The sequence below is a fragment of the Thunnus thynnus genome, chromosome 11 (genome assembly GCF_963924715.1).
Source record: "Thunnus thynnus chromosome 11, fThuThy2.1, whole genome shotgun sequence".
NCBI lineage: Eukaryota > Metazoa > Chordata > Actinopteri > Scombriformes > Scombridae > Thunnus > Thunnus thynnus.
Window position 1 is genome coordinate 32,316,587 of NC_089527.1, and position 18,066 is coordinate 32,334,652.

The 18,066-nt window shown below is 40.5% G+C and overlaps 1 protein-coding gene across 1 annotated transcript in view; it reads left to right on the forward strand.

The window, feature by feature from the left end:
• pde1a (phosphodiesterase 1A, calmodulin-dependent) overlaps positions 1-17,488 on the forward strand; it is a 33,303-nt gene extending 15,815 nt beyond the window's left edge. The window contains exons 3-16 of the mRNA XM_067604497.1: positions 879-992; positions 1,080-1,262; positions 3,118-3,184; positions 4,345-4,461; positions 5,209-5,349; positions 5,600-5,700; positions 6,879-7,004; positions 8,848-8,949; positions 10,883-11,003; positions 11,098-11,179; positions 11,446-11,566; positions 12,539-12,723; positions 14,053-14,253; positions 14,339-17,488. Of these exons, the coding sequence (XP_067460598.1) occupies positions 879-992; positions 1,080-1,262; positions 3,118-3,184; positions 4,345-4,461; positions 5,209-5,349; positions 5,600-5,700; positions 6,879-7,004; positions 8,848-8,949; positions 10,883-11,003; positions 11,098-11,179; positions 11,446-11,566; positions 12,539-12,723; positions 14,053-14,253; positions 14,339-14,394 (1,717 nt within the window). The 3' untranslated portion in view covers positions 14,395-17,488. The remainder of the gene's footprint in view (positions 1-878; positions 993-1,079; positions 1,263-3,117; positions 3,185-4,344; positions 4,462-5,208; positions 5,350-5,599; positions 5,701-6,878; positions 7,005-8,847; positions 8,950-10,882; positions 11,004-11,097; positions 11,180-11,445; positions 11,567-12,538; positions 12,724-14,052; positions 14,254-14,338) is intronic.
• The last annotated feature ends 578 nt before the right edge of the window (positions 17,489-18,066 follow it).

Sequence of the window (18,066 nt, forward strand, 5' to 3'; positions counted from 1 at the left end):
TGCCTGAGCTATCTTGCAGGCTGGGCTTCATTTAACAATTTCCAAATCCAATAGAAGTGAAAGATTTTCAGGTGATACATTTCAGCGTTAAAATGGTAGTGAAAAGCTTTTCTGTGGTCAGCATCACATTTCAGTCAACTAATTTACAAGGAATAGATTAATATAATAAATGAAGAATATGTACAGCATTAGTGTTTGGCATTGATCCTGCACATTAGAGAGTGGGGAGCGACAATACTCACTTTCCCCCATTGGGGAAGATAGACCGACAGGTGGATGCTGGGGTGAAGGTGGGGCTTTTGAAACTACGCCACCATGATTATAAGGGTGTGTTGGATATATGTTACAGGAAGGGGAGTATGGCATGTGAGTAGAGCAGCAGCTCAAGTTGTTGCCTCAAGGTGTCGCCTCATTTAGCCTCAACTCGTTAATCAAGGATTGTCCTCTATTGTTTCCTTAGATATTGTTGGAATACCTTTGACCCATATTAACAGTTGGCAAGAGAGGAGAAGGGTTTCTATCTGTGTTTATAGTCATTTCATTCACTTTTAAAAACTAAAGGTCTCAAATTTGGTGTCAAATCACTTGGATTAGATCTGAAACAAGTTAGCCAAAATATCAAATTAAGTTAAACCTATTTGGTGCAGCCTCATGTAAGATGTAGGACTGAACGATCATACCAGCCAATAAATGTATCTCCACTGTGATAAAATAACAAATAAGTTAATAGCACAGTCGTTATTGTGTCACTGTAGAAGACTGTACAGTCTGTGTTGTCTTTGTCTTCTTCTGTGTCTTCTGTGTGTTATCTGTCCTCTAATATACAGTACATTAACTGAGCACATGTATGTTCTGTCTGTGTTTGTTTGTGTTTTCAGGTTGAAGGGGGTCATGGAGCAGATGGACCGTGGCGTTGTGGACCTGCAGGAGCTCCGCAGGAACCTGGAGCTCGCTGCTGCCATGTTGGATGCTGTTTACACCGATGAGACCAAGTGAGACGGATGGGCGGACGGATGTATAGAAAATAAATCCTTGTCACTGGTTGTCCAAGCTGTGACTGCTTTCTTTCTGCTCTGCAGGCGTCTGTTGGACACTGAGGACGAGCTCAGTGACTTACAGGCGGAATCGGTGCCCAGCGAAGTACGTGACTGGCTAGCATGCACCTTCAGCAGGAGGATGGGCGTGGCCAAGCGTCGTCCTGAGGAGAAGCCAAGATTCAGGAGCATTGTGCATGCAGTGCAAGCTGGGATATTTGTAGAGAGGTAAACATTGCTGCTGCCAGATTCAGCTGTGCAGGAGAACAACACATATTTCTGCAGGCTTTTGTAGAATGAGAATAAATGCACATGAAAGAATATGGTAAGAAATCCATGTGCCTCCACAGCTATGCCAGCAAACAAGCTCTCTAACTGGTGCTGATTCTGATTGGCTGGTGGTGTCTGCTAAAATTATAATCACATACATATTGCCTTCACAAACATACTTCCGGTCAAGTGTATCTTTGTAAATCTCTTTTCTAAATCAGTGTTCAGTGTATGTTAAACTGTAGGTAACCAAGGCAACAGCACTCATGCTTCAGGCTCTGTTAACAGTTAACCAGCTGATGAAACTAACCTAACTGTGGATTTAACTGACCACAAATACACTTTAAAATAGGGAGGAAGATTTAAACACAGCCTTACTTTGTTAGCATACTTTAACATGTCAAGCGTCACACACTTTCACTCTTAAAGCAACAGTACCAAATTATCATGAAGTATAAATATTCAAAAATGTTTTTCATTTTACTACATACACAAACAGAAAATACTGAAAACAGTGTCTTGTACTGTGAACAAGAGACACAGACAAACAAAACAAGCCATAAAAAACTAAATAAATGTAGAAAAGAAGTAAAGGGGAAAAATGATAATAAAAAAAGTCAGAAACTTTTTTTGAGAAATGAATACTGATAAATTCATGTTTACATAAGACATTCAATACAGACACACAATAAGTTTTTTATAAATACAAAAACAATTGTAAAATTGTTAACTTTCTAGACTTTGTCTGCTAAATGAGACTAATATACATATTTGTGATTTAATTGCATACACTATATGGCCAAAAGTATATGAACACCTCTGCCCACATAGTCTTGTGTACCTTGTGGTACTTTTCATGGTTTGGGTTGGATTCCTTAGTTCCAGCTGATATCTTACTGCTACAGCATACAATGATATTTTAGACAATAGTCTTCTTCCAACTTTTATTTTGGGTTTGGCCCTTTCCTGTTTCAACTTGACCGGCCTGCAAGCCCTGACCTCAACCCCATCCAACACATTTAGGATGAGCTAGAACACCGACTGTGAGCCGTTCACCCAACATCAGTGTTGGACTTTGCTGATGCTCTTGTGTCTGAATGGGAAGTTCTAACACCTGCTGGAAAGTCTGACACCAGAAGGCTGTCATAGCAGCAGATTAATAATTATGGTTTACATAGCCATGTAGTGGATTATGTCAATAACAGGGGAAATTCTATAACTTCTGAATGTCCAGTCTGCTGATTGTCTAAAACTAAAGAGAAACACTTTCAAATGTTCAGTCAGCTCAGTTATGTTTATCCTCTGCAGAAATCTGGGGCGTCTGAGAACAGAACAGAAAACAATCATCAAATTCTTGAAAATAAACATCAGAACATCCGGTCGACCTCACTGAAGATATGATTACGAGGTTGAACAAGAAGTGTAATGATGTTAGTGTGTGGGCAAGCTGGAGATGGAGATCATCACAGGGAAACTGAAGTCCAATATCATTAGACTGTAAATGGCCTTGAGTGATAGAAAGGTATCAGTTCATCTGCTGCAGCTTAATGACGCATGAAATCAAAAAATATCTGCTGCATCGGCCCCAAGCATCACTCACTGTGTGTTTAGAGCATGGTTACCATGGCGACAAACTATCCATCCTAGTCACAAACTATGGAGGAGGGTGGCTGGAGGTCTGTGTGAGCAGTGTTTATATCCATGCAACTGTCTGCATCTATATGTGATTTGTATATGATATTTTTATGTGTGTGTGTGTGTGTGTGTGTGTGCATGTGTGTGTGCATGCGTGCGTGTGTGTGTGTGACATCAGGATGTACAGACGGACATCCAACATGGCTGGTCTGACCTACCCTCCCACAGCTCTAACGGCTCTGAAGGTAAAAACTGTTTTACTGCCGCAGTCCCATCAGCAGGAAGTGACATCGTTTCATTCTTTTAACCCTGTGTTTGATTAGAAGTCAGAAAAAATCTAATAAAATCAAATCTTTGAAGTCTGTACTGTACCTGTGGTGAGGGACAGGTTTGTTTTCTCATACCCAAATTCAAAAGATTGTATTCTTTTAAAAACCCTGATGAGCTCCTGGAACTCTTAAGGAAGGAAATTAGGAAGTAGAGGTGAAAAAGAGGAATGAAAAGGAAGCAGGAGGTAAGGAAGAAAGCAACAGAAAAATAAAATAAGTATTAAAAGGTATGGCAGAAAGTGAGGAGGTAGATAAAGAAAGGAAAGCACAGGAAAGAAAGGAGGATGTGGGAAAGGAAGGCGGGGTAAAGAAGGAAAAGAGGAGGACAGGAAAACATAGAGACGAAAAGGAGAAAGTAGAAGAGGGAAGGAGGAAGAAGGGAAGGAAAGGAGGAGGTAGGGGAGGAAAAAAGGAGATAGGAAAGGAAATGAAGAGGCAGAGAAGGAAAAGTCAGAAACCAGGAGGAGAAGCAAGGGGAGGAAAGTAGTAGGTAAAGAGGGAACAGATGAGGTGAAGTGGGAAAAGAAGAGATACAGAAGGACTGGAAAATGCAGAGACTAAAAGGAGGTAAAAGAAAAAGGAGGAAGGGCAGGGAAGGTGGGGGAAGGGTATAAATTGAAGAGATGAAGAAGCAAAGGAGGAGACAGAAAGGGAGGAGGTGGAAAAGGTGATGACATTTATTTCCCCTCAGGGCTTCCTGTACAAACTCAGACAAAAAATTGAATTACTATAATAATCACCATAATTATTCTCATGTATGCTTCTCTCACGATATAAAACACATCACCCATTTAAAATGTAATCATGAACCAATGAATGATTAGAATTATGAATTTAATTGGTCATACTGTTTGTCTTCCTCTCAACATGAGAAAATATTATTAGCACACTGCCCTCTACTGGTCAAAAGGTGCACAACACTGCATCAGACTGAATGAGCAGGACGAGACAGCTTGATCTCAGAGTTACTTGTTGTATCTGTACTGGACTGTCCCATAATAGGTGTTATTGGATGTTGGTGTATCAGATGATAAGGTTGATTTTACTGGCTTACAGTATTACTGGTTGTTTTTCAGGAAGTGGATCAGTGGTCGTTTGATGTTTTTTCCTTCCACGAGGCCACTGGAGACCACGCCCTCAAGTTCCTGGTCTATGACCTGCTGACCCGCTATGACCTCATCAACAGGTTCAGGGTACACACAGCTTCTTATCTTTAACACATGTGGGGCCTAAATTCAGGGAGGGTGGGGTTAAGTTTACAGGTGAGCAGATTTCTTAATGAACAGGTTCAGGGGCTAAAAAACTCCAACAGAGCTGCAGAGTTTGAGATTTTCTGTGGGTTAATTCATACATTCATATTACATGTATTCTTTCGATCCATTTATATAGTGGAGTTTTCACAGTTTTTGGACAACTATGGCACAGAGACAAGCTATATCGCATTGTATTTTCAGGGAAATTGTTGATTTAAAAAAAAGACATAAAAATAACATTGGCCTTATCCTCTAAAGTGTAAACCTACAGTCTTCAACTGAGAAGATTCTTCTTGGGTTTTTTTAAGGAATAGTTTGACATTTTGGTAAATACACTTATTCGTTTTCTTTCTGAGAATTAGATGAGAAAATCAGTTTCACTCTCAGCCATCTGATGATTAGGTTAGCTTAGTTTAAAGGCTAGAAACAGTGGGAAACAGTTAGTCTGGCTCTGTCCAAATGTAAAGAAATCTGCCGGGCCAGCACCTCTAAATCTCACTAATTAACACATCATGTCTTATTTGTTTAATCCATACAAAAACTGACATTCAAAAACTACAAGTTGTTGTCATGTTTCCTTTCATTTTTGAATAAAAAATGTCAGAGGCAGCTGGGCTACTAGATGTGTAGTACCTACAGTACTTGTACTACCTGTGGTACCTGTGCTACCTGTAGTCCTGTGTTCAGATCCCAGTACAGGCTCTGGTGCAGTTTGTTGAAGCTCTGGAGAATGGCTACAGCAAACACAAGAACCCCTATCACAACCTGATCCACGCCGCTGATGTCACTCAGACCGCCCACTTCCTGATGCTGCACACCGGGCTCATGGTAACACACACACACGCACAAAAAACACATCAGAAATAATAATAATCAGTAGTAATAATCCAATAAAACACATGATGATCACAGAACAACCATCAACACATTATAGAACCGCTCAGCCACAATACACACTTTTGTTGCATTTCAACATTGAGCTTCACTCAGCACAGTTTAAACAGTTTAACATTTTTTTTCACAACTAACAATGTGTGTGTGCATGTGTGTGTGTGTGTGTGTGTATGTGTTTGTGCAGCACTGGCTCAGTGAGCTGGAGATTCTTGCGATGGTTTTTGCTGCAGCAATTCATGACTTCGAACACACAGGAACCACCAACAATTTCCACATCCACACCAGGTACTGCTCTGTGTGTGTCTTTGTGTGTATTCTACAATACCACAGTGCTGCACAGTACTTTTAAAGCTTATTAGACAGTACTATTGTACACATGTTAAGTTTCCCCATCAGTAAAAATCACATTAATATTTCTGTAACTTTGAATATTTTCAGGAACATGCTTGGCATTTTATCAGTCACATAATTCAGACGAGACATAACATAACATTTGAACAGCAGGCAGCTGGACAAACCACACGTTAGTAATGACAATGACCATGGCTGCTGTAATGCAGCATTTTGTGTGTTTGAATTTGTCCAATATTTTTATATATCTATAAAAAGGTTTGTTTTTCTTTACAATGAGCACCACAGACTCAAAAATACTCTTAGTCTTCTTTTCTATAATGTTATTTAGGTCATTCAGGTTTTGAGATATCTCTCAGGTCAAGCTAATGTCCAATAAAGTTCATGTAAATCTGGATATCTGGTCATGAACTCTCACCGAGAAGAAAAAAAAGAGAAGTAAAAAACAATTTAAAAATGAAAGGATGGACAAATAATGGGCTGGTTGGATTGAAAAAGGAAAAGAAAATCAAACACAACCAGCAGCAGCTCTCTGCTGTCCTGCTCCTGCTATCTTCTCTTGAGGGCTTGTTTTGCAACTCCAGACCCAGCTTGCCTTCACCTCCCATTATTACTACGATTCATATTATGATTTTTCCTATTCTTTTTACTTTCCATTCCTATCCTTGTTTATTTTCTTAGAACAGATTTTTTCTCTCTTAGCTATAACTTATTAATCTCTCCTCTCATATCCAAACACACATGCATACAGTACATACTAACCCCAATCACACACAACACATACCACTCAAACACGCCACCACAACTTATCTTGTAGCCTCCCACACCCTCACTGTGACTACAGTATATTGTGTCAATGTCATAAGCTGTTTTGCTGTTTTTCCCTCCTTTCTCATTGTCTTATGTGTTTTGTTTTGTGATATTGCACCAGTAAAAACTAAATAATTCTGGTCAGCTAGTTGCTATGATATGTTGCTCTGGACCAAACCATTTGATCCTTCGGCTTTGCCTGTAGTCAGAAAAAAACAAAAAAGGTAAACCTCTCCACAAAAACGTGAATGATCAAACTATATCTATAATCTGATTGGATGTTATGTCTGTTTGTCTGTCAGGTCAGAGGTGGCCATTCTGTACAACGACAGGTCAGTGCTGGAGAACCATCACGTCAGCGCCGCATACAGGCTGATGGCAGAGGAGGACATGAACATCATGGTCAACCTGAACAAGGACGACTGGAGGTACACACACACACACACATATACACACACACACATACCCACACACTCAACTCAGCTTTATTTATATGGTACCTTTACATAGCAGGATTAAAACAACCCGGACAACACAGACAAACAAAATAAATAAAAGCAAAATAGGCGACAATAAATACAAATTTGCAAGACTTAACATTACAACAATAAAACAATAAAGTTTCAAAAATAGAATAAAATAGATTAAAAGTCAATGAAATAAACACTAGGGACAAAATGATATAAAAACCAGTGATCACAACTTAAAAACTAATGCTAAAGCCATAACATTACTCCAAATTAAAATTGAAAGCCAGATTAAAAATTGATTTCATTTTATAAAAATACTGAGAGAGCTTCCCACTCTAATATCCAGAGGCAGTGTCTTCCACAAAAACAGAAGGAAGCCTCAGCAGTACTTTTATGGGTCACATAAGGAACATTTCAAAGAGATGCAGTGGAGGACCTTAATGATATGGCATCTCTGATGTAAGGAGAAGCAAAGTTATTTAAAGCTTTATAAACAAGTAAAAGAACTCATTTCTGAAAGATACAGGTAGCCAGTGCAGTGTCTTAAGCGTTGTGGTGATGTGATCCGTTTTCTTTATTTTAGTTAAGAATCTGTTTGCAGCATTCTGAACTAGCTGTAGATTTCTTACAGACTTTTTAGGTAATCCAGTAAAAAAGGGAATTACAGTAGTCTAAATGGCTAGTGATAAAAGCATGAATGCATGCATTTCAGCATCTCTCTGGATTAAAAAAGGGTTGACCTTGGCAATGCTTCTGCAAAGAGGTCGGGTTGCTTCCAAAAAGCAGGGAAGTTATCCACAAAAGGAATTCCCATTGCACAGCACAGTCCTTTAAGCCAGATATGCAGCTGGCGCATCTGCAGCAGGGATGGATTTAGCAGCCACAGGAGTGGTGATGGCCATTAATGGGACATCTGTGGTGATGGCTGAAGACACTGGAGTAGCACCCGCAACACAGCCCAAGGCAGCGAGGGTGAGACTGGACAGAGTACGGGCAGCCACAGGTGTGGCTACCACAGCAGTTGCACCAGCAGCAGGACAGCCTGCATCAGCAGCAGCAATATATCGGCTGGGTGGACCGGAGCTTCCACAGCTAGAGCTCTGTAGGGGTTCAAGAGGTAGAGAGCTGGAGGTAAGATCACCTGGAGACTGCTCTTCTTGCGGTTTCTTACCACCACTTCGGGCCAAGTGACCTGGGAGTTCGGGGTCAAGCAGGAGGATGAACTTGGTCACACCGAAGTGTCCCACAGGATAGTGTCTAAAACAGCTGAGCTTGTCACAGTTATCTTTTTTGACAGAACAGAGGCAGTATCAATGTAATTGTACAAGAGAATATCCTTCTGTTTTAGTTCATCTGATAGTCTGACACATGTCCTCTTTGATGTGAGTGATACTCCTGTTTGCTTTTGGAGTTGGCGACAGTCAACACACGTCATGGTAGGGAATATGTCTCTCCCTCACAGACGTACAGTTTCACTCAGCCACTGTCTCTCTGACAACTTAAAATCCAGGCGTCCGATGACTAAAATCCTTCATCCGGTTAAAAGAGTTAAAAACAACCAAGATGTAAAAAGTGTATTGTAAAAATGTGTCTAAAAACTGGATAAAAGACAAGCGTTTCTCTGACAGTGTTTCTGGCAGGCAACTACACACACAACACCGACACATGCGCTACACACACACACACACACACACACACACACACACACACACAGACACACACAGATCTGCTATTACTGATAAGTTGATACTTGTGTACCTGGTGACTAATTATCTTCATTGTGTGTATTGATTATTGACAGGGAGCTGAGGGCTCTGGTGATAGAGATGGTGATGTCCACAGACATGTCCTGTCACTTCCAGCAGATCAAGACCATGAGGAACACCCTGACACAGACACACAGGTCAGTGATAGTCCCTGCGCCAGAGGAAAGTAACTGGCTGGGCATTTGGTTTTTATGGGTGGGATGTATACATACACACCAATGTACACTTGCTGAAGTGATACTCGGCATTGCAGACAGCCAAAAGCACAAGGAGTGATAATTAAAATAGTCACTCCTTGCGTTTGGCGCTGCTTTGAGCTCTACGTGTTTTCCATCCATGGGTCCTATGCAGTTTCGAAAGTTCCACACTCTCCAGAAATCACAGGCAATGTTGGTCCACTCTCTGGCTGTTGGTACAGACACAAAGCGGCTTCCAGATGGCCTTGCACACCTTGGACACAATTAAGGACACCGTCGCTGATCCTAATTGGAGTGTGAAGAGAGGACATTGACAGCGCACGGACAGACAAGACACAGCAGCAAAGTGCAAAAAAAGAAATAGAGAAGAAAAGAAAGAAACCAAGCGAAAAATGACACAAGGAACTGATACCTGAAGAGCTTAAAATGATAGAGGAAGAGAAGGAACACTGATTCGGAGACATATTCTGCGGTTATGCTTAATGACACCTTATGTGAATTTTATGCCTCAGTTCAGGCTGGCAGCGAGTACAGTGTGGCAAGTTGTCATGACAACAGAAAGCATTTGCTTCATAACCTTTGGATTGGATTGAGTGCAAAATATTCACCAAAAATTTGTGAATGCTTTTATTTTTTATATTGTTGGCAAATGACCACAGTATAAGCAGGATAATCAACTTGTAGATGTGCGTTAAACGGTTTTAAGGCACAACCTTGAAGATTGCCTAGTAGCCTGCAACCAACTACCATTTAAGGCTACATAATGTTTTTAGAAATATAATTTTAAATATGAAATAGCCTTTCTTATAATAATCATTTCCTGCCCATATCCACGCAATTATATACTGTTCTTGATGCATTCCTGGTTTTCATAGCACCCTCAATCTAACTAATCTAGACTAGTGCAGGTGGCTGTTTCTTGACTTAATCCAAGAGCTTAGGTGGTGCAGAAATGCAGGAAATTTGTTTAAATTACAATTTCTTTCTGGGGGAGGACCCCCAGACCTCCTTGCCAATGATGTATCTTTCCAAGTTTGCTCCCTCATTTTAAAACATGACCAAGTGCCCATAGTGAGGGGCATAAATCTTTTTTATGCTGTTTTGAAGAAAAATATGTGTAGTATGAGTGGTATGAGTGTATATCAAAAATGCTACCCAATAAACACAAATTAGCAAAAAGAAAAAGTTGTATGAAAAAGATGTTGGTTCATAAGGCCAGAGAGAGGTCAAGTGGGTAAATTGACCATGAATAATTATGAATAAAACATTTTATTATGAACAAAAATAAACTTGGCAGCCCTGGTTGTAGCTTTTAGTAGAATGTAGTTCTGAGTCCATAATTACAGACATACACACTGCATTCTTTCAGCCAGCCCAATAGAGGCAGACTGTGTGAGGCTGGTCCATCTGATGAAGATGACCAGATCATCAGTGGGACTTTGGTGAAATGGCCAACATAAGTTTCAGCAGGCTGGTGAACCACACTGGTCTGTCCAGCTTTCCCTCTCTGTCAGTCCTGTGGGAGTCGAAGTGTAGGGGGGCATCTGTTCCGCTTCTCAGCTCACGCTTGGAAGACGCCGTCACCGGCCTCTTGACATGCTGGTTCTGCTTGTGTTGCTGCAGGACCCGCTGTCTGGAGAATTATTCACTCTGCACACTCAATCAAAATACAAAATAAAAGACACAACACTGCCTAACCCTAACATGCAGTGTCGCATTCACTAAACCATTTTAGCTCAAAATTGAAGGTTAAATAAGACATTCTCCTGTTTTCAAAGTCACACTCATGAGAAATGTTGCTTTTCTTACTATATTTAATTACTGATTTATTAATGAATGACTTTTCAATTAAATGATCTTTTTTTCTCTCCAGTATAGACAAAGTGAAGGTTTTGTCTCTGATGCTTCATGCTGCAGACATCAGTCATCCTGCCAAAGCCTGGCCACTGCACTACCGCTGGACTCACAGTCTGATGGAGGAGTTCTTTCGACAGGTACACACACACACATGCACACACACAAATACACACAATTACACACACCATTCCCATCTCACCATTGTGACTGTGACTGTGTGTGATTTTCCAGGGAGATAAAGAGGTGGAGCTTGGCCTTCCTTTTTCTCCTCTCTGCGACCGCAAAGCTACCATGATTGCCCAATCACAGATAGGTAAGAACAACCATCAGCCAATCATAACTAAGTAACACAGATGAGAAGTACGATCAACAAGTAACATATGAGGCCTACCAGAGACCAGTGACTAGTTTTAATTAACTTTATTAACTTTAACTGACCTGTAAGGAATGGGTCTGTTTAATATTACAAGAAGAGGAACTAATATTTAACTTCTTATCTTATCTTTCTATTTTTCCTCCTCCTACCATTCTTTCTCTCTTCTCTCCATCCCATCTGCCCATATTTCTGTCTGCTTGCAGGTTTCATAGACTTCATTGTGGAGCCGACCTTCAGTGTTCTGATCGACACAACAGAAAAAGTGATTGGTCCTCTGATAGAAGAGGACAGGAAGGCCAGGGAGACTGGAAACAGGAGGTCCAGGTACCACTAGCAGTACTGCTACTACTGGGGGGATTTCAGCACACTCCATGAGTGTATTGGATTTAAGGTTGGGTATTACAAATCCTTTCTAAATTGGAACTGGTTCAACTGTCAAGCCATGAAACTCTCCTGGTTTAATCCTTAATACAAAAGATGAGCAACTGTGTTCATATCTGATTCTTGTGGACATCACTACAACCCCCAAGGTGCAATTCAGTAAAAAACACAGAATGTAATCACAGAGAATTTGTTGTATGCACTGCTAACCGAATCCAGCAGTACCACTGGACAAGGGCCCTCAAGTATTTAGTATTTAGTATTGTAGAATTACAATAAACACAGCCATGACAGTATTTTCCTAATCTTGAAAACAAACAATTTGTTAGTTAGCTGCTAAACAAATTAAAACTGACTCACCGGTCGGCCTTGATGTGAAAGGAACAGATGACAAAAGTTCACACACACTTTCCGAAACTTCAGCAGCCAGCTAAAACCATGAGTAGCACTGAGTCCAAACATCTCCAGCCAGTCAAATCTCTCCAATTCTTCACGAAATTAGTTTTCATTTAAGTTCAGTCGTCCCAAGTTCTTGTTAACTTTTACGAAAGAGCAATTACTTTTTACTTGGTATCTAGCCAAAAGTAAGACCCTGATTGGGGGGTACACAGGGAGGTTTGTTATTGTGTTTGATTTTTCCAATACAGACAAATTGCAGTGGTTAGAAAGTTAATTCTGAATTAGAAACATATTCATTTCATAGCAAATGATTTTTAGACTATAAAAAATAAATATATATAAACATAAAATGAGAAGTAATACTTACTACAGATAGATTTTGATTTATCTTAGGCCCTCTCTGAGTTTCTACTGGTAGAAACCTGATAAAACATTCATCATTTTAAATAAATATTTTGATTTAAACTGATTTTGAATTCAACTGGCCTCCTGGTCTATAATGCTGCTCTTTTCCAGTCTAACAGGAAGTGGTTCAGTTACCGTGGAGTCTGTGCAGAGACATAGTAGTGGTCGCCATGGGAACAGTGATGATGGACAGATGGACTTTTCCCTAATGGCCATCAACCTGCCAGTTCTTAGGCTCCACCTCTCTGGTGTCATTGCCAGCAACAAGGATCGATGGAAAGAGCTGTCTGTGCATGGTACACACACACACACACACACACACACACACACACACAGATAACTGATCACCGACAAAACTAAATGACTTCTTAATTCATTACAATTAAGATGAGTTTTTTTTCCTCTTCAAATGATTTTTCATTGTACCTACAATATGTTATAAAAGCCTTTTAAAGCTGTTACATCTATTCATACAAGTGAACACTATAATTAGATGTTGAATGTAATGTTATCCAAAATATGGAGATCATTCTTTCTTTATTGTAACAATGGTTTGGGATTGGCTTAAACTTAAACTAATAAAAAAGACCAGAGGCATTCTTTTCTTACACAGGATCTATTTATAGATATATTTGTGTGTGTGTTGGATGGACAAAAACCTCTCTCCTAAGTGGACATACAAAACTGGGCTACTTTTATGAGTTTGGCGATATTTAAGCTTTGTTTATACTCACACGAGACACCGTGGTGCGGGCCTTCACAGATGGCGCACGAACTACAGCCATGCACAGAGGCGTTTATGCTCAATGCGTCGTTTGTTGCAGTATTCTCCGAAACACCAGGGGGTGTACAAAGAAAATATTCTGTGAATAAGCTAACAAGTGTTCTTTGTTACCATTTCCGGTCTCTGTTTACGTTCTGTGAATTACAACATGGAAAGAGATGTTCAGAATTGTAAAGTTATTTTCCTGTTTTGTTTGGTCACCCTGACAATAAGTAAAAGAGAACACATGCTATAAAGACACACGAAATGAACTACAATAGAGACAGTGAAAGTAAAGGAAAGTAGGATGCCTGGCAGTGGTAGTAAACACCAACATACTGCCAAACATTGCATTTGTGTACTGTAATTACTGTCGCCTACCCACAAATTGAAATTGTTGTCCATCTCTCAGTGTTTGATGAACTGGGACAGCCACCCCAGCTCCACTAGAATTGGCGGGACCACTCGCATGTGTACATAGTTGCAAAAATTCAGACGTGCGTGACCAAGTGCTATGATAACTTGCGAAGCCTTTGCGCTTGACATGAAAGATTATGTCATTTTTGTCACGTGCACCCTCTTGCCAGGGACGCTGTGTCGAGCATAAACCTAGCTTCAGGATCTGATTGGGCTATTTGGTGTCAGTCAGCTTGTTTTGTCATTTTTGCAGTTGTTTAGTGGATTTCTGTATTGATACTCAGTCGGTGTCAAGCACAAAGAAATCTTCCATTTGGTTTCTTGTTAGGTTGAACATGAACCCAAGAAACCTCTGTTATGTAATCTGTTCAGGTTGCTGGGGGCTCCTCTTAGTCAAACGTACAGTTTCCTGTAACTTTAATGTCTCTGTGTGTATTTTACACAGAGCTGGCCAATAAGGAGCGAGAAGACCAAGAGGGAGTAGAGTCTAACGTCAACTCAGACAGTCAATCACATGCCTCACCCAGCCACAATGTCCCTGATGGTCATACTTCTGACCAGTCACAGAGCTTGGATGGCTCCCCACCTGATGAAACAAATGACAAGTCACCTGACCACATGTCTGCAAATCATCTGACCTGGAATGGTATAATCAGCATGACATCACATACAAACATTTCCTTAAATTACATTCTCAGTGAGCTGACCTGTTTCTGTGTTAACCGTTGCAGGGGTGGGGCCAGGAGAGGAGAAGGAGGAGGATGATGAAGTGCCTGAAAACGCCTGATGATCCTCTGTGGGTGAATTCACCACTGTATCTGAAAGTGGAAAATCACCATGGCAACAGGCGGTGCAGCGCAGTGACAACTAGAGTTCAGACTCCTCTGTTTAAACACAGCAGCTGACTCAATGGCCCCTCAGTGGCCCCCAAAGGGGCACCTCACCATGAAAATATCAGACTCTAAGTGACAACATTCATCACATAACAGCTTCCTAGCAGCTTCATGGTCCATTTACAGTGGTGATTCCGTTTAAAAATGTTTTGTGGTTTTAAAGACTCAGAGGAATGATGTCTGTTAAATAAGTGAAAATGTCAAAATCATAATAAAAATAAAGAGTCAGTTGACAACCAAAGAGCATACAGAGGCTGAAAAATTCCTGCTCATGGCTAAGGCAGGCTAAACGTACATTATACCTACTGTGTCATGGAGCTGTTAAGAAGCAGTTGAACTTTTTGTGAATGAATTTGGGCACAGCGGCAGGTGAGATATTATACCCCTTTTATGTTAGGGCGTGTAAAGATTGATTTCTGCTCTGCTTTCTGTTCTGGGATTAAATCATCAAGCATATATTTTTAGTCTAACCCCAATCTGTGATATCAGTGCTGTCAAAGAATAGTCAGTAGATCCTACAGGATATTGGAGCGGTTGTTAGTCACACTAGTGCCATGGCTTTTTGGATGGCAGTGTCGGTCTGCTGGTCTGTTGGGCGGTCCACCACTTTCTTCCAGACTGAAATATCTCAACAGCTATTGGATGAGTTGTCATTGTGGACATTCATGGTCCCCAGAGGATGAATCGTCCTTACTTTTTCTTTAGTGCAATCACTTAACTTTAACATGTCCAATGCTTTGCTTTATGACCAGTTACCTAGCTGCCAAACTAATGACAATCCCATTGGCTTCAGCTGTATGTTGTGCTTAGTGCTAGTAACCAAATGCTAACTTGCTAAACTAAGATGGTGAACATGGTGAACATTAGCATGTTAGCATTGTCATTGTATGCATGTTAGCATGCTGGCGTTAGAAATTACCTCAATGCATTGTGTCACTAAGTACAGCTTCACAGAGCCGTTAGCATGGCTGCCTTGTTGTTAATTTATTGGTTGGCAATATTCTGTTTCTTTGGATGGTATGGAAACTGGCACTATTTTTTGATTGTGTACAATCCCACATGCGTGTTCAGACTGAATGCAAATAGAATTTCAGAGATAGTGGGATTCAGAGATAGTGCAAATTAAACTTGATAAAAGTACACTCACGAATGTTGAGTTACAATAAAAAAAATAATCCCCAGTGCATATTCAGATCTATGTGAGCATGACCAACATGAGTGCAACCACATTAGGCTGTTGGCTAGCTAGCAATATGGACCAAATGTGTGTGGAATGATTTTGTGTGTTTAGACCTGGTCATGCTGGAAAGTGAAAAGTTCATCCCTGCATCCTCGTGAAACAGATTATGCTAGAAGCTTGATGTAGTGACCGTTCGCAGAATCCCTCTCTTTTCTCTTCCTGTAAAATGTTACAATGTTTTTGATGACCCATCTTCAACTCATATGTGGAGCTTTTTATTCTCCAGCAGATTAGGGTTGTATAAAAGCAGAGGAACAACTGGAGTAAAGTTTGTTTTAAATGCAATGAAACTGGCCTTACCTGTTGTTGCAGTGACATCATTGATTGGGGTGTGGCCAGAGGTCAAACATGTTTGACAGTGTGAGCCCACAGAGAGCAGAGCAGCATCAATGAATCAGTGTGGATGTCAACATTTAAATGACAAATCAAGAGAAACTCCAGAGTTTACATGTGAACACTTTTTTATTACACTTTAAAGGTGTAATGTGTGACATTCAGCCCCACTAGATGTCGCTCTAGAGCAGCGGCGCCCTCCGTCTACTCAAAGTTTTGGGGGAAAAAGAAAGTGGCATCTGTTACTGCATTGTCTATTTCTTGCCTCAAATGTTTTCAGAAACATATTTTAGTATACTGTTTAGCTGTAATGTGAGAAAGTTTGTGACCTGGCCACGATGTTGAAAACGGACACAGGGAGCACAGGGAGGGACTCACATGCACTAACATGCACGGTCACGTGCACTAACATGCACACATGGCCACCCCAGCTATCAAAACAAAGAACAGAGAGGCTCAGATTACAACACATACAGAAGTAGTGTGACTTCATTCTCTGCTCAGGATGCCATTACTCCACTATATCTTTACATAGCAAATAGTTGTTTGCTGACATCTAGTGGGGCTGAATGTTGTATATTGCACCTTTCTTGTACTTTCAGCCAATACCATAGGTTAGCATAACACTGTACTCTCCAACATCATTGTAGAAACTGTGGACAGGAGCTCTCCTCTGGAATAGATTAACAACAGTGAGGCCAAGGTAGTATCAGAATTTTCCATCATCCGGAGCTCAGAGATCAGACAGCTTATGTTATTTCTGTACTTAGTTACAAAACCACCTTACTGTCACTTCTGACTGTGAATAAAGAACAGAGCCCTCCATCACTATGGTGACCTGGGCAACAGAAACACCAGTTTCTATAGCAATGGCCAATGAGCTAAAGGGAGGAGCCAACATGGCTGACAGTGAGAACTCTTTAGATCCTCTGAGCACTGTGTTTGTTAATGCAATGTATGCTATAGTCATTGTGTGCTCTTTGGCTCTGTGTGTGTGTGTGTGTGTGCGTGTGAGAGAAAGACTTTGAGTGTGTGTGTGTGTGTATGTGTGTGTGTGTGTGTGTGTGTGTGTGTGTGTGTGTGAGTGTGCACGGTATACTGTATATTGTACAGCTGTTTTCTGTATTATTGTATTAAACATTCAGAACTCCAATCCTCCCCTGATATCATTTTATTCAAGTCTTGGTTCTTGCATCTAATGCTGCATATCTGAACTACAGGTCAAAGGTCATCTTTACACTACAATTTAGAAAATCATAGGATGCAGTCTCACACCTCGCTGTAATTTTCAGGGAGATTCAATGACTGAGCATGCTGGGATTACCAGAGGTGGATCTAACCCCTCGCCAAATTCTTTTTGTTTTGCTTTCCAAAAACAGCACATACATGTGAACAATACTTTGTGCGTATCTGAAGAATTAAAAAGTATATACTCAAAGGGTCCGATCAAAAAAAAAAAAAGTTCCTTGAAAACTTGAGGTATGGTACAATGTAAACATGAATAAAGAAGGGAATTAGGACAGCACACCCAGTCAACCAATGTAAACATAAATGAAGACTTAAGAGGGAGGTCATCATGTTAATGTTGAGATCACAACAAAAAAACAAAGTGGCAAAAAACTTGATCAGTTCTTCAAAACTAATACCATTGTAACCATTGTTTATCACAGTCTGCTGCTCACCTTAAGCCTTAGCGTGAAGAAACACAGCCCCATCTTTCATTTGAATGAGGCAACTCTTGGTTCAGTGGGGGTTCCAAATAAAGGGCTCTGGGAGAAAAATGCGGGGTGGTGCAGCAGAGGAGTTGAACCAGACAAAATTTTTGCTACAGCAAAACAAGTGTTTATTTTTGAAGACATGCCAGCACTCCAAAACACCACTGGATACATTGGGTAAAATTTAGTGCATCTTTGTAACTGTCTGTAAGCTATCTTGTTACATACATCAAGTACAAAGTAGAAATGACACTACCGTATAACAACAATTATCTAAT